Source organism: Pinus tabuliformis, chromosome 1_1 (assembly GCF_031772625.1).
Source record: "Pinus tabuliformis cultivar Carrire ecotype Pingquan chromosome 1_1, CPIR1, whole genome shotgun sequence".
Lineage (NCBI taxonomy): Eukaryota > Viridiplantae > Streptophyta > Pinopsida > Pinales > Pinaceae > Pinus > Pinus tabuliformis.
Window position 1 is genome coordinate 772947117 of NC_142297.1, and position 18126 is coordinate 772965242.

Sequence of the window (18126 nt, forward strand, 5' to 3'; positions counted from 1 at the left end):
CTTGAAAGAAAAAGTTAAAGCTGGGAATGTTATGTATGTTGATGGTTTAAAGCATAATCTGTTGAGTGTGAATCAAATGTGTGATCAAGGAAATGAAGTAGTGTTTTGATCAAATGGAGTTGTTGTTCGTGAGCTTGATGCAAGAGAAACCATGATTAAAGGGACAAGAACTCAAAACAACCTATACATAGTCAAGGGAGGACAAAAACAGTGCTATCTAAGAAAAAATGATGAAAACTGGTTGTGGCACAGAAGATTGGGACATCTAAGCTTTTCTCAAATAAGAAAAGCATGCAAATTTTAGACTATTCGTGATCTTCCAAATATCAACATTCCTGAAAATACTATATGCAAATCATGTCAATTCGGTAAGAAAACCATATCTCAATTCATCGAAAAGGAAGGGTAAGCCAGTAAGCCTCTTGAACTTGTTCATACTAATTTATGTGGTCCATAAAGGAAAAAGTCACCTCGTGGAGAAGAATACTTTATATTGTTCATTGATGGTTTTTCCAGAATGTGTTGGATAGGTCTTCTAAAGAATAAAGATGAAGCATTTGAGAAGTTCAAAACCTTCAAAGCTTTGGTTGAAAATGAATCAGATCGCAAAATCAAATGCCTCATATCTGATCGAGGAGGGGAATTTACCTCAGATGAATTCTTTGACTTCTGTGAACAACATGGAATAAAAAGGCAGTTCTCCACCACAAGGACTCCTCAACAAAATGGAGCGGTAGAAAGGATGAACAAAATTGTTCAACAAATGGCTCATGCTATGCTAGATGAATCTAGAACACCTGCAACCTTCTAGGGTGAAGCTGCATTCGCCGTCATCACTATTCTCAACCAGCAAATGTTCGGGTAAACAACACTCAAACTCCTCATGAACTTTGGTATGGTAAGACTCCTACTGTAAAATGCTTCAAAGTTTTTGGAAGCAAATGTTAAATCAAAAGGACTGATGAAAAACTTGGTAAGTTTGAACCCAGAGCAGATGAAGGTATTCTACTTGGCTACTCTTCCCAAAGTAAAGGATATAAATGTTACAATAAAAGGCTTGGGAAAATTATTGAAAGTATTGATGTTGTGGTTGATGAAGCATGCAAAAATCCAAAACAGATACAAACTGAAGATTATGAAGAAGATGAGGATCATTTTCCCACATCAAATCACACTAATTCTGAAGAAGAAACCAATGAAGCACCATAAGAAGAGATAACGATAGAAGAAAAAACTCCGTCCAGGTATGTTTAGAAAAATCATCTAGAAACTCAAATTTTAGGAGAAAAAGGAGCAGGTGTGCAGAAGAGAAGAACCATTGCCGAAGCTTCAAGATATCTAGTATTACTATCTTCCAATGAACCTCAAAATGTAAATGAAGCATGCAGAGATGAATATTGGGTCAAGGACATGAATGAATAACTTGAGCAAATTTAAAAGAATAATACTTGGGAATTAGTTCCTAGACCTCATGATAAGAATATCATAGGAACTAAATGGATATTCAAAAACAAGTTGAAAGAACATGGAGAAGTTATTAGAAACAAGGCCATACTTGTTTGTAAAGTATATGCTCAACAAGAAGGTATAGATTTTGAAGAAACTTTTGCCCCAGTTGCTAGACTTGAAGCCATCAGAATGTTTCTTTCTCTTTCTAGTTTTTAGAAATTCAAAGTATACCAAATGGATGTAAAATCTAACTTTCTTAATGGGGACTTAGAAGAAGAAGTCTATATTGAACAACCAGAAGGATTCATTCTTAGAAATGATGCAAAACTTGTATGAAAACTCAAAAAAGCTCTCTATGGTTTAAAATAGGCTCTAAGGGCATGGTATTACCGTCTTGACAAATATCTCCATCAACAAGGTTTTTCAAAGGGGTCAGCAGATAGAAATCTATATACAAAGATGGACACTGATAAATTGATAATAATTGTTGTGTACGTTGATGATGTCATTTTTGGTAGCAATGAAGAATCCATGAGTCATAATTTTGCTTCAGTAATGCAACAAGAATTTGAAATGTCCTTGCTTGGTGAGATTACCTACTTTCTTGGTCTACAAGTGCAACAGAATAAAGATGGTATTTTTCTCTCACAAACCAAATATCTCAAACAGATCCTAAAAAAGTATGTCATGGAAGATTCTAAACCAGTATGTACTCCAATGGTAACAGGATGTAGTCTCAGCTCCAATGATGAATCAGCAGCAGTACATCAACCAACTTACATATCCATGATTGGCAGTCTACTTTATCTAACAGGTACCTAGCCGGACATCGTGCATGCAGTGGGAATAGTTGGAAGATTCCAAGCAAATCCAAAGGAATCACATCTTCAGGTAGTCAAAAGAATTTTCAAATATCTTCAAGGAACACAGAACTTTGGCTTATGGTATCCTAGAGATACAGATCTTACACTTCATGCATATACAGATGCAGATTGGGTAGGAAGTGTTGATGACAGGAAAAGCACTAGTGATGGTGCATTATATATGGGTTCCAGGTTAGTGTCTTGGTTCAACAAGAAACAAAGTTCAATTGCATTATCTACAACTGAAGTAGAATACGTGGCTGTTGCATCTTGCTGCACACAACTACTTTGGATGATGCAAACCTTGCAATACATTCATCTCACATATACTCCACCCATCCCCATTCTATGTGATAATACAAGTGCCATAAGTGTTTCAAAGAATCTATTCATGCACTCCAAGACCAAGCACATACCCATCAAATATCATTTTCTATGTGAACAAGTGCTTGAACAAAAGGTCAAATTGGAGTATGTTCCCTCCAAAGAACAGGTTGCTGATATATTCACTAAACCACTGCCCAGAGAGACATTTGAATATCTCAGACAAAAGCTGGGAGTAGTTGCTATATCATCTTGTTGTTAAATCCTCTCTTCTTCAAAGAAAGGTGGTTATACACAAGTTTCATGAAGCGTAGTCATATATATACGTTGGTTTCTGTGGGTTCAGTTGCGTATATGTTGGTTTGAGGAAAAGCAGTGGGCCAGACTCAGGAGAAAGGGGTTTGATATGGTTCAATGAATTATCTACTCGGCTTGATGATGGTTACAATCTGTTGATGACATGTGGAAATATGTTGGTTCTCATAAGTTGTGATTGATGATGATGCCTTGATAACTCTTCTGATATATGAAATGATCAAATTTGACAGTGAAAATTTGACACAGGTTCAGGGGGAGGATATGCTTCGAATAATGCATTGTTGGCATTATCTTAGAAGATCTCGGTGCAGATTTTGTTTCAGGTGGAACAGGTTCAGGGGGAGAACATGATTGCTGGTCTGGATGCGGATAGATAGATGTTGCTGATGATAGTTGTTGATGACTATCATGGTCTTGTTTAAAATATTTGGTCTCCGTTATACATGTCATATATATCCTTTAATGTAATGGTCATGAAAAAGACCTAATCTGTAACCCCAATATGCATGGGATGGATGATGTAATGTTTCTTGTTTTGACATGTATAAACATTTGATTGGGTGGATGAGTCAAAGTTGGTATATCCCCACTTGGTTGGGAGAAGGATGTATGTATGAGTCATTGGTGATAGGAAGGTCATTTGTGATACATGTATAGAGTCATGTCCTTCTTTTAGAACATCTTTTTGTAGACCCTACTTGTGCTCAGGGGGAGCATGGACTCGATCATGGGAGCTCAATCAACACACTTTAGCATATCAGAGAATTCAACATGCACTCAGGGGGAGCATGACCCTTTGTCCTTGATGTCAAAGGGGGAGAGTGACTTGGTGTGGTTGTTGCCATTAAGTCCAAAGGGGGAGATTGTTGGCATTATGACGCAAGTGTTGTCCTTGATGGCAACTCTCTCATATGACAGATCACAATACAACAGGTTAACAACTTAGAGTTACAGATTAGACTTCACAGAATGAGGAGAGGTATACACAGGGTCACCATTGGCCAAGCCGCGTATACACGCGGGTTCACTATATACAAGTTTTGTATATGTACACATGCACTTTCACAAAAGGAAAAGCGCGTATACCTTGGAAAACTAAGTTTTTGGTCCGAAGTATTTGGTCCATGGTATCAGGTCCGAGGTATTGACCCTAGGTATTTGATCCAAGGTATTGGTCCTAAGTGGTTTTTGTCCATGGTATTGAGAAAGGCCTAAAACTGTAAAACAAGGAGAAGATTATTAGGCCAAGGTACTCAAAAATTGAATATCTAATGAAGAGTGAGATCTAGTATGCAGGTTATTGGGTTATGGTGTATTGCTAGATCTGAACCAAGGAGGAACCTTAGCGGTTGATGGAGGATAATATCTAATGATGGATCCGGATCTTAAGGCATAAGTGACCTATCATTATGTGTTTTTTCTCATGAATATTCTAGATCTGAATACTGACGCATATATTATTCTGTAAATGATATGATCTGGGATAACTGAAGTCTGGTATAGTTGTAGAATTATGAATTAATATTTGCATATGTATACACTGGTTGGCTTTGAGGAAAGCGTGTATACACGCAGGTTCGGCACAAGAAAGTAGCGTATACCTTATAATCTATGTTTTAGTTGTTGTTGTAGTATTTTGGGTTCTGGCTTGGGTTCTGGTTACTGTATTCTAGTGAAAGCATTGAGAATGATCAGATTAATGGAGTGATTGATTGATTCGGTTATGGTTGGCTCAAAAGGAGATTAGTTGATGCAGATGATTGAATGATGTTGTTGATGGATCTAGTCTGAAAATTTATGAAACGTGGTCCCTGGAAGAAAAGAGAAGGTTGTAGCCTTCTGTAGGTCGGCACTTGCGTACTAGTAAACATATTAGCTAGTACAAGAGCTAGGGGGTTGTAGATCCCTTCCAGTAGAAGTTGGAGAATGAGAGAAGGTTGTAGCCTTCTGCAGGTAGAAGCCTGCGTACTGGTATAAGACTGCACTAGTACAAAAATTGTAAACATAATTCTCTTATTATTAAAGGAAGTCATAAACGATTGTAGCAGGTGGTTTTCACCCACATTGGGTTTCGACCTTATATCTTGGTGTTCATGTGTGTTTTATGTGTGATGATCTGTTCTATTTTTACCGCACTTGGTCACTGTTTATATATGCTTCTGATGCACCGACTAAAGATCAATATATGATGAATTAACTGAATCATAAGTTTGTTGGATATATGCTAGTTGCTCTAAACACTGTTACGTGTTCACGCAAGTTCCCTTAACTGAAGTAGCGTATATGAATTTGATTATGGAAATGAAAAATTATTAGTTTGATAATACTAATTCACCCCCCCTCTCAGTATTATTGCCAACATATTTTGCAACCATATTAAAAAATATCATACAATATTCATGCTCATCTAATATGAAAACACATGCAAATCATGCAATGTCTCATAAGTTGATTACAACACTAAAAAATATCAAGTGTAATCATAAACAATTTCAACCAAAACATTTGTTATATGAAATGTCAAGTATGATAATATGAGTTTACAATTGAATATTGACTAGGCTACAATTTTCACACGAAATAATGTTTAATCACTTCAAAACATTTCCACCATGTTGCCAATGCATTGCACATATGTCTCTCCACCTTTCAAATCATTCAATGGTTTTCCTCTAAAAACTATATAACTGATTGCATCCACTATTCAAGAGTGATGAGGACTAGAAGCTCCATTGTTTGGATAGTCCAAGGTTGGAAGATGAATCCAAGCCCTTCGATTTGAAACCAATAGATATTCATTTCACTATTAATAATGTAATCTCATCTTCTTTTTTAATTAAAATACCTACTAAAACTATTATCACTATTTGCAATATAATGAGACTATAGAACTTCCTTTACAACACATGGAAAATTCCACAAGAACACTGAATACAAACAAAGCATGCATACCCAAGTAGGTCACGTTCCACAAGACCTTTTGGCACAAAAATCTCTTCACAAACTAACAAGAAGATAAAATCAACCATTTCAGCACAAAATGTCTCCTTTAATAATTAATACATTGAAACAATACAAGCCATTTAAAAGAAAAAAAAAGAGGTTTCTTAAAGCAACTTCCACGAGAAAAAAATTCCTATTAGCTAAGGCACTAAACCATAAGGCCACATCATGTGAAAACAAAGTAGCGATGAGGCAAGTACCATCTATTATAGAAATAATGAAATAGAAAGGCCAATTGGTCTACACAAACAAAGAAGAATTTCAAGCCATAGTCAGGGTCATAACAGAACCCAGTAGTGAGTATCTTCATATTTGAGACTTGGCAACATAAAGAAAAAAAAGATCATTATCTTGTAGAAAGTTACCATAAACAAACAAATTGACTTCCTACAATATAATCAATCCATCAAATTGCAATAACATTAGGCACAATGGCTAAAACAATTCACAATACATGTTCCTGTTGGGTGGGTTGTTGTTGATAGTATGAAGTATTATGAGGATATTGTAGAAAGTCAAAAGATAAATATAATCATGGCCCTTTTCAGTAGTTTAATGTTCATATACCACATAATCTTTTATTCAGACAAATATCTTTTTAAAATAATAAAATGGGGCTTAACTTGGCCCTATTGTGGTTGTTGTTGAGATTGTACATAATTTTGTGTTGGCTATGCATAATATTGTCCATATGGTTGTTGAGAATGTTTTCCAACCACATATTTGATTAAAAGAACTAGACACTATTCCATATGCCTGCATGTGATCTTTAATTCATAAATTGTTCAAGATACAACCATAAATTAGGGCGCTTCATATTACTTTGGATCTCAACCTTTAGGCATTTCTTAGAGCATTGATAATACACCAATATATATGTTACCAGTAAAATATCTTAATAAATAAGTCTACAAAATAATTTTAGGGTGAAAAGAAGACCAAGTGCTTAATCAACAAATGCCCATACACCAAAATTGTGTTCATTCAAGATATAATAATGCAGTTAAGTCTTCAGTAGGATTTCTAGAGTGATTATCCTATCATAAAGTAGGTAAGGTTAAACTAACTAATCAAATTAAATATACGTTGCTCAACAAAAATAGTTTTTGTCTCCAACTCAGATATGTTCAAAATTTTCCAGACATCCTTCCGAGGGAGGAAGAAACGAGATCAACCCCTTTTTGAGATCAACCCCTTTTTGAAATGGCCAAACCACATTTATGATGACACTACAATCATGTCAGTTGCAACCAAACCCGTCATCGATGAAAGTGGGCCCACTATAAATGAATCATCAACAAAATCTAATCAGTGAATAGATGTAATGAGTAGCAAGGATGAAATGAAAAACCACGAAGCAAGGAAAGTATATACATAGAGGTTAACAATTGGTTCAATCATAGGTTAGCACAATTAACACTTACTATATGTAGACGTATCTATTTGTGCCAGGAGAACCTTTATGTCAACTTCAAAACATTCATGAACCTCAAAAATAATGAAATATATATTTCATGTTAACTTTAGAGAAAATTCCGAATCTATGAAAAACATGATATGAATGATGCATAATAACAAAAGGTGTCATTAGTTCACTATTCAGTGCAATGAAAAGAATTAATAGCTCTTGAATAAACCATTCAATAAGGCACATGACTGGTTGAGCACATCGAGTCAAAAGTAGTGGAAACAAACGTAATTGAAAGACCCTTCATACCAAATCTGTCAGCCCTTCCAACTTGCATCAAAACAAAACTCTTAGTTCTATATCTTAAAATTAGAATAAAATATTATAAATATTTGAATATGAAGTACAAACATTTGTTGACGCAATATGTGTAGGCATACCATGTGCAAGAAAGTATCCGTAGAATTTGGCATGTTATATTTAACAACAATATTTACACTCTTAATGTTTATTCCTCTTCCAACCAAATAAATTGCAACTAATATCCTCTTATGACCCTCCTTGAAACCTTTGTATCTTGTCAATCTGCACACAAAGAGTTATCATGAATTACTGATCACTTAATATATCACAACAAATTAATGAGTAATAATTATAATCAACAACCTAAAAAAGAGGAAACTTTATCAAAAGCAAGAAATAAGATAGGTTCAGCCAAAAGGATGAAAGCTCAAATTTTCAATTCTCGGATATCAAAATATGGTGTAGCAAATTAATGATTTCTTAATATAATAAACCTAATGTATCAATAGGGATAGCTACTAAATAGATGATTGTTATAATGACATTCAAATGCTTTGTTAATTAAGTCTAGCTTTGTTGGTTAATAGAAGTTGATTTCCCCCCATCCAAGTTCAATTCACACTTGTGACATGTTTGGAAAACTGGGCACTGACAGGGTACCTGCAACATGTTGGGGAGAATAACATGGATCTTCCTAAATACCAAAAGGTAAAAGGGAAACTAGAGGTAGAGAGTAATACAAGGCAATACTACAAAGAAAAGCACTTCTCATCACAAAAGTAGAGGTAGTGGTTTAGATGTAGTGTAGCCAAGCTAACCCTGCCATTGTCAATCCTTGTGTACCAATTCAAAAACTATGATTTTGAAATGGTAGGCTACGTTGGAATTGAAATTATTTACAACAATTCCACAGTTTCCAGTATGGAATAATAACTTAAAGAAGCCCAACACAAGCTACTCTAGAGCAATGTAGATACAAACAAGAGTTTGATATGCTATTAGTCGAAGTTTTGAGAATAAAACAATTTAAAAACATACTAAAGAATTTAAGGAAATGCAAAATCAACACACCTTAGTATAACCATATATAGTAATAGTTTACAAATAATGAGCATCATAAAACATAATTAACAATCATCAAACCCAAACAAATTGCTTTGGTTGGTTTGACCCTTCTAGGCTTAATCATAATGTCCAGGGAAGTAACAGGATCCATTTCCATTGAGTCCTACAGAGCTAACATCCACATTGTGGCCTTCAGTTAACACCATCAGACATCCAGAAATCATGGATGAGGAGTGAATATGGCACTAGCTAAGAAACAAGCTTCCTTGCTCTAAAGACTCAAATGCATGAAATAAAGTGGTGTTGAACCAAAATAAAATGGTAACTATTATGAAAATACGTGAAAATATACACACCTTTATTCCTGTGTCATCCTAGAATGAACGAATATGGAAGGAAAGTTACACTCCAAAAGTAGTGTGTTTAGCTCTGCAACTCAGGAGAAATAACCCCTGGAATCTATGGAGCCCCAAAAATCCATAAGAATGGTGTTCCTTTAAGACCCATAGTGAACACTATTGGCTCTCCAACCTACTAGTTATCGAAATTTTTTGTTAATCCCGTAGTCCATTAGTTGGCCATACAGACTCATACATCAAGGATTCTGATGTTTTTTTTCAACTTATTAAGGAAGAAGAGGTCAGCCTAGATGATATTATAATTAACTTTGATGTTGTATCTCTATTTACCAAAATACCTCTTGATGAGGCTATACAATTTGTCAAAGAAGCGCCTAACCCAGTAATAGCAAGGTTTGCTGAGGTATGTCTTAGGTCCACATTTTTTAGCTTTAGAGGTGAATTTTATGAACAAACAAGTGGGGTAGCAATGGGATCTTCACTTTTAGATGTAGTAGCCAATATTTATATGGAGAAGTTTGAAAGTAAGGCTCTTAACACTTATTATCTAAAACCAAAAAATTGGAAGATATTTTTTAATACCAGAAATGTTATATGGCCACGTCGTAAGGAGGAACTATTAAAATTTCTATAACACCTCAATAACATCTCTACAGACATCCAATTAACTATGGAAACCAAAGGAAATGGATGTATTCCCTTCTTGGTTGTCCTTATCATGAGGAGACCTGATGGAAAACTTGACCATATGGTTTATCGAAAGAAAACACACACTGAAAACTACCTACATGCAAACTCTCACCATCATCCTTCCCAGAATATTGTTGTCATAAAAACCTTAGCTTGTAGAGCCTTCAAAATATATGGTATAGACCATCAGGATAAAGAAAGAGAACATCTAAGTAAGGTCTTCAGTAATCTTGGACACAATAAAAAGGATATTAACGAAGCTCTAAAAAAGGCTCTTTCTAACAAAAGTCCTCACATTGCAAGTGACAAAGGTCCTCTCAACTCAAGCATCCAAAACTTAAGAAAAAATTCCTATTTACCTTACCTTAAGGGTACCACTGAAAAAATTTCCAAAGTTATAAAAAGAAAAGAGATCAAAACTTGCTTTAGACCTCATACTACTTGTTGTCGCTCCTAGAGACAACCTCTGGGTTGAGAGAGGTCAATGCCTGGGACATATTAGAGTGTTTGAATTATTTATCATTAACATCTATCTTTTAAAAAAATTGATGAATTAAGATTGGTTCAGATATCTCTTCCAAAGGTAGATTCAATCATAAGCACACATTGAATGCTCTCTTAGAAGACTTAACATTTGGATCTAGTGGGCTACTTGCAAAAACATGCAGTTATTTTAGTTGTTGTAGCTGTATAGCTGAAAGAGGAACGTAAAGAAAAGAAACTTAATGCAGAGGGTTGATACCTGGATCCTGTGCACCAACTTCAACATAAAACATGGAATAGATTGTGTAAATGAAAATTTAGAGGACACAAAGTGCATATTAATAACATCTGACCTCACACATCACATGCATCGTTTATCACATAATGACACTGATGAATCTATGAATTAGAGGTTAAGTTAAACGACTATAATTATGCACCATATGAGAGGAAAGAAACACATATAGAAACAAACAAGGGAAATATTACATACTACACATTTCATGCATTTGGAATCACCATTACTTCTTTATTAATCCCCCCCAAAAAACATACATCTATAGATCTTCGAACACTTGCAAAAATTCACAGTTCAGAGTTGCATCTAGAACAAAAATTAGGAACCCCTTTCATGAATCTCTTTAGCAGTTTTATAGGGTCTCATAAACTAGCACCCCTTACACAACATTCCTTCTTGATCTTCACATAACTGCCTATCATCTAAATTGTTCGAGTGTGCTACTAGCATAGTTATCCTAATAATCATATAAAAATTTTGGTTCGATTCTTGAACAAAATAACTAAAAAACATGAAAGTAACATGAAGTGTCATGATTGACACAGTCGAAATATCTTCGTTTCTGGTGAGTCGGTTCTATTGGGAGGGACCTGAGATCAATGATTTGTACTTGAGGTGGATTAACCAGTTGATCACACTTCTGCCACAAATTTGGGTTCGATAAAGGAGATCGAAAGTAGTATTGATATGCTACCTACAAGTTGCTCAGCTCAATGTAAGTTGGGTTGTCAACGAACAAAGTTTTCACCATCCAAAGCAGCTGTAAATCCCTCCTCAAAAAATTAACTATATTTTTCCCTTTGAGGGTGGGATTCTTCTCATGAGAAGAGTCAATTTTTCTCTTTGTCTCTACTAATGATTGTTGATACCGCTCCCATGGGACTAAGTTCTCTAAGGCATCCCAACAACTGGGAAACCCAACTCTCATCCTTCTATCAAAATTCAAATCAAAGGAAGCCACAAATTTTAATAAACCACCTAAGCACTCCTCAACCTTGGTTCTCGTTGGTTCTTTCTAAACCATCTTGGAAATTTCCATGATTTCCCCCGTCTTGTTAACAACATCCAATGTTCTCAACTCTCTTGTAGTATTTTTGTTGAGGTACTTGATAATGTTTTGTAACAATGCCTCCTGTCATATCTACCCACTTTCATTGGCTTACCCATGATAAACATGAGATGAGGGGCTACTATGATATGTCTCGACCTCCTAGATGACCTTAAGGAAATGGAGTCGACACAACAAGACCTTACTGACTTCCCTCAAGTGCCACCAGACCTCCAATAGTAACCCAACCCCTATAGATGTCCAACCCTCGAGACAACTCACTTTTTCCTTGTCCTATAGTCCCAATCACTCCCTTGCCAAGGCCTCCATGTGACTATTGGTTCCCAGTCACTCCCATAGGCTTGCATCAGTGCGACTGTGGCCTTTTTCTACCAGTGTTGTGTCAACAACTACGAGAATTAAGGCTATTTTCCAGGGCTGGGGCTTACCCTCTGCCCAGAAAGCTATGAAACTTCCAAAACTCATAAAAGTCATGAAGACAATGCTTTTAAACCAAAAAATGGAACAAAGATTTGACCTAACCATCCCCAAATAAGACCGATATTCTGTCAAACACTTGGTAGATATGAAACCTACAGGTCATGAATGTAAGTATGAACATAAGGAAGTGAAAACTTATCTGAGGTTTAACAAGAAGGGCCACTACCTTCTCTCATTAGTTTTCTTAACACCAATTAGGTCTTGCATTCATTATTTATTCATTTATGAGTGAAAACATGAAAAGAGCCATGACTAAGATCTGCCATAAAACCATGCTTATAACCAGATAAATAACCATAAGAGAACAAACATTAAATTCATATAACAACTAATACATTTCCTTACCAAAAGTAAGTAAAACTTAGCTTTTATTAACCATAGGAAAATATCATCTGGGTTCGGGAGTTCCACGTTCCACCCGACCATAGATTGGTTGATCCAGATCTCTCTTCAGTCAATCACCCCCATGCCATATTCCAAGCATGAATGTGAGATCTCATGGGATAAACCAATCCATAAATAACAAAGCGAATCCAGAGGTTAAACCACCTCCAGCCTCTCCATACCACGATCACACCTAAACCAGTGTCGAAATCACAAAACTGAATGGAGCTTGGATGCCTCATAATTTATTCATCATCCTCAAGGAATTTTCCTGTCTCCACCCTTAGGATTTACTATGTATCTCGCCATTACCATTCAAGGGATTCTTATTCTTTTGGGAATTTTCTTGAGACCACCTCACCCTAGATTCTGAAACCATCTGGCAACCCAAAGATCAAACTGAGAACAATCCCATCACACCATGGCTATCCGAAAATGGCAAGGCTAGGCTGAAATCCACTTTCAAAACCCGGTAAAATCCATGCTAATGACAAAAAATAACCATATACCAACGTGCACATACCATGCATGTCAAAACCATCTAGGAAATCACACATGAACTTTGTTACCTACAAGTATTCCCTCTAAATCTACTTAATCCTTGTCTTCCTTTGCTTTCATTATCGCTCTTTTCTTTCCCTTTCCTTTCCTTGCTTGCTTACTTTCTTTTTCCTCTTGGTGCTTTCTCCTCTCTGTGACAAATTCCAACACTAAACTAACAAAAGGCTATCAACTGATGCTCTAAGGTATTTTTATTGATGAGGCCTCTAATTTCTTCAATTTTCAATTATTTTCCTTCATTTGACTCCTCACATGCAACCTGTGACCTTTCACCTTCCTTTTCTCCTAATTTCCATTATTTTCATAAATAATGTGCCAAAAATACCATTTTTCCTTTCTAAAGCCTTAGCCACTGCCTTCGCCAATTTCCCTTAGCCATAAAACACAACAACCGATGCCCACTAGGATTTTTTTCCCAACGCCGAGCTTGGAATAAGTGTCCCTTTCCCGTAGTCTTATTTTACCTTTATTAACTTTTATTACATGAACTTTTAACCTAGGGCTATTACAAACCCCTCCCCCTTAGGGGAACACTTTCCTTGGTGTTAAACCACACCTAGGTCCAGCAAAAGCGCTGAAGAGAAAAAAACATACTGCCTATGGAGCTTTATAACCTAGCGCGTTGCAGTGGTTACAATAACATGATGCTCAAAAGGAAAACCATCATGTAAAACATGACAACATGGCAACCATACTACTTATTGGAGCTTTATAACTCAGCTCATTGCAGTATTTACAATAGCAACCATACATAAATATGTACAAATACCAAGACTCATTTACCTTCACTGGAAAACAATGAAGGATACATAGCCCGCATCTGATCAGCCATCTCCTGTGTAGCTTTATGGGGCCAAAAGTGATTCCACTGCACTTTAACCTGCTCAAGTGCTCTGTTCCAAAGCATGAGATGTTTCCACTACAATATGCATTGGGGTTATGGCTGGAATTCTCCTTCTTGCTCCACCTGCAATACAAACCAATCAATAACATGATCAACATCCTTTACATATATTTTTAGCAATGAAACATGAAAAACATCATGGACTTTCATTGTTGGAGGCAGTGCAAGTCTATAGGCCACTGGTCCAATCCTCTCAAGGATCTCAAAAGGTCTTGAATATTGTGGTGCCAACTTGGCACATAATCCGATGGCCTGAGGCCAAGTAGGATAACTTTACTTGAAGTAGAACTGAGATAGTTTACCCAGGTGGTGTTGAGTAATCCTCCTTCAGACACAGGAATTATCCCAAGCTATGAGGAGACAAATAAGGGGAGAAACAACGATGATACATTGAGAGAAGAAGCCCTTCATAGAGCAGGATCCAAATGTAAAAAACCGAAGGGAATCAAAAGAAAGGAGGAAGAGAATAATATAGTTATGGGGGAGGAAATTCAATTTGACAAGGCTATGGAAGCGGTAGAACACATCTTGGTAGGAAGGGAAAAAGGGAAATTCTTCTCGGTGGAGGATATCATGACTTGGATGAAACAAAAATAGGTGGAGACTTCGGTGGGAGACGCAAAATTTAACATTCTAGCCAAACGGTGGTTTATGCTTCGCTTCAAGTCAGTTACAGATCTTCTATGGGTGAAAAAGAAAAATTAGTGCCTTTCAAAGTCGCTAATTTTGTTCAAAAGATGGTCTCCTCTGTTTGACGCTCAAAGAGAGTGACTAGAAGTTGTGTTGGTGTGGGTTAGACTTCCTGCGCTACCTCCCCAGATGTGGACGGAAGACGTTTTTAAGGTGATTGGTAACAAGCTTGGCGAATACTTGGAAGTAGACATGTCTTTCCAAACAACCTAAACCAGAAGGGTGGCATGTATTCTGGTTAAATTTGACCTAAGGGAGGCTTTATTTGAAAACTTGAATCTCTCGTATGAGAATGGATCACACCTTCACCAATTAGACTATGAGGAGTTGTTGTTTGGTTGCAACATGTGCCATAAGATAGGTCATTTGGTCATATAATGTACTCTAAAAGGCAGAACTTTCAGGAGGATTAGAGTGGATTTGGGGGACATTAGAGGGGAAGGCATAGACACATGAAGAGAGGGTGAAATGGAGGTAGCAGAGGAGCGGGTTTCCCAATTTCCAGCAGAGACAGTGGTTCCGTTAGAACATGGGTTAGAGAATGAGGGGATAGAGACAACACTGATGGTGACACAAGGAGAGTAGGGTAAAGGGGAGGAGGGGATAGAGATTGATGCGACAACACCACAAGTTCCTCAGGAAGAAATAATAACACAAGGAAATCATTTAGAAGCCCAAGCCTCATGATGTAGGAGCATTCAACCCAAGGAAAATCATTGTATTTTAGTAAGCATAGGGGGGTCATGTGTTTTAGGGAAATTAGTTTCCTAAGTGTTAAGTTAATGTAATATTTAGGCTTTTAAGTGAGTAGTATAGGAATTAATTATATGTGTGAGGATGTTTGTAAATGCTCTCGAATAAAGGAGAACATGAGTGGTTAATAATGAAAAAAGAGTTAGAAGTCAATTATAATTCTTAAAGGTAGTTTCATGATTCGAGGGACTAGAGAGAGTTATTAGGGATTAAATGAAGTTAGAAGTGGACATAGAGGACATTTAGGAGTCAGTTTAGTAGATCTAGGATTTCAACCAAAACTAGTTCAACAAAACCTTTCTGGTATAAGTGTAAGCCTATGGGCAGAGTGAAGAGAGGGGGCAACTGATACTGAAGATCAGGTCTGAGAGACAAAGAGTCTCGGATATGTAATCAATTGTTCATATTTATATATATAGATGTTTATTCCTAACTATGTAATTGTGTGAATGAGTATTTAATGAATGAATTACATATAAGTTGTGAATTCATAGGTTATGTAATAGGGGTTGCAGGCAGAGTTCTGAAGAACACGCAGAGGAGCAGAATGATTCAGAGGAATCATAAAGGGATCCTTGAATCTAGTTGAAGATTAGAGTGAAGCTCTGGAGAAGTAGCGAAGTGAGAATTCGCAGAGGAGTTAAGCTTAGAGAAGTTGAGCAATGGAAGCAGAAGAATGAAATCCTTTGAAGAAACCTGAATCACAGAGGAAACGTTGAAGAAAAAACAAAAACCATAAAGGAAAGGACGAAGGAATAAGCGAGTCGTCGAAGCATAAGTAGCGTTGGATCTTATAGATTAACGGTGCAGGCGACAAGGAACGAGAACCATCAGTCTCATAGATTGACAGTCATCAAATGTTGAAGGTACGCGGAGGATAATCGACGAAGAGCAGTTTGCAAAGGTAGGAAAGTGGATTTCGGGCAGAAGAAAGACCACAAGCGGTATTCTTCTGTTTGGCTCTGATCCCATACATATCACAACACGTAGCAGTAAAGTGGAAAGGGGAAACCTCTTTATCGGGTGGTTAAACCCCATGCTCGTTGTCTATCTGAAATAAATAACAATCATCGGATACGATGGAGGAAGATCTACAATGGAAGTTCATCATTCCGTTCTATTGATCAGGTGGAAATCCTACTGTCGAATCGAGTTTAGATCGACGGTCATAATTTTATCGGGGATTGGTGAATGGAAAGCGACACGCGATAATGCAAAGAGGCGATGAGCGGACCCAATGACAATTATGAACGCTGGTTTATAATGTTTGAAGTCCGGCCTATGTGTTTTGGTCAGGTTATTCCTGTGTTTTCCGATAAAGCGAAGTTCTAGTTTAAAAAGGTAAGATTATGTATATTTCTATTAAAAGGGGGTGTAATAGAAATAATGTGTGGAAAATGTTTTTGGGTTAAGGTTTATGCATAACCAAAGTTAAGGAAGGGATTGTGGTTAGGTCCGATATTAACATTAATGAAGGTTATGAGGGGTTTTAAAGTCCAAATAGGAAGAACTTAATGAAAGGCTTTAAGAAAGTCTTATGTGAAGGTTTGAGGGTTGATTGAGGTCCCGATAAGTGGATATTTCCTAAGGGTTAGACTATGTTGGTTAGTATATAAATTATTACCATTGATGGTTGAAGATTTGACTCCTTAGTGAGTTAAATACCTGGGACAAATGTGCTTATGCATTTTACATGCATACTATGGGTATAAGCGGGGGTAACCCTGCATCATTTGGTATCGGAGCACAATTGTGATTGAAACAGTTGGTGTTAGAATAGAACAAAGAAATTTTGTGTGAACATTTCTTTGAAAGAATTGAGAATAGAGTTATGTGTTAAGATGTTATGAAGGCCAGGAGGGATCAGATTCTAATCTGACAGACAGTGAACACAGAGAGGTGATGTGTAGCAGAACTTGCAGGTGCAAGAGATAGAGGAAATCCATTCAAGGTACATGTGGAATGGTGAAACAAGATCATGCTGAGATCTTGAAGGTGAGATGACATGTTTTTTTTAATTTGATTGAATATTGGAGAATGTGTGTTTTTACATTAATGCACAGGTAGAAGCATAAGGAAAACATCGTGATGTTGTTTCTTGAGGAAAGTGGAGATTCACTCAAATGTGAACCTGAAGAATCCAATTGAAGGTTGGACAAAGAGGATAAGAGTATTCTCAAAAGGAAATTGAGAAGCAAGCTTTTGAAAGCTTGAGAGTGATATTTGGATTGAGTAATATTGATACGCAGGTGACAGCATAAGGAGGTGAGAAGATTGCAACAATCTAGAGCGAGGAGTGCTGAATTGGTTCTAGAGGAAAGAACCAGAGAGATGCTAAAAGAATGAGCTCAAAGGAGAGAAGCTTAGAGAGGCATATGTAGCAAGAAGGAGACTTGTTACTATAGAAGTATTTTTTGTAGATCAAGGAAGCTCGTAAGACTTTCTAAGTGAAAGAAGAGGTGGTCGGAACCAAGTATTTCACTGTGATTGAAATACAAGAGGACAGTTGTGTTCTTGAGAAGTGCAGATGAGTTGAAGCTTAGAAGGAGTAGAGAGAAGTGCTCAAAAGGAGGTTCCAGAGATAGAGAACCAAGTGCTTGCCAAAAGACCAAGTACTGAGAAAAGCTTGGTGAGGTAAGTTGCAACAAGGAGGACTTGTTGTTGCAAAGGATTTAATGCAACTCATAGTGAGTGAGTGAGGATCTCATGAAGAGAGAGGAGA

At 36.8% G+C, this 18126-nt stretch overlaps 1 protein-coding gene across 1 annotated transcript in view; it reads right to left on the reverse strand.

Annotated features, from left to right (window-relative positions):
• The window catches only part of LOC149216289 (peroxidase 25-like), a 64808-nt gene that overhangs the window by 26163 nt on the left and 20519 nt on the right, over positions 1 to 18126 (reverse strand). The window contains exon 2 of the mRNA XM_089389896.1: positions 7806 to 7950. Within this exon, the coding sequence (XP_089246022.1) occupies positions 7806 to 7950 (145 nt within the window). The remainder of the gene's footprint in view (positions 1 to 7805; positions 7951 to 18126) is intronic.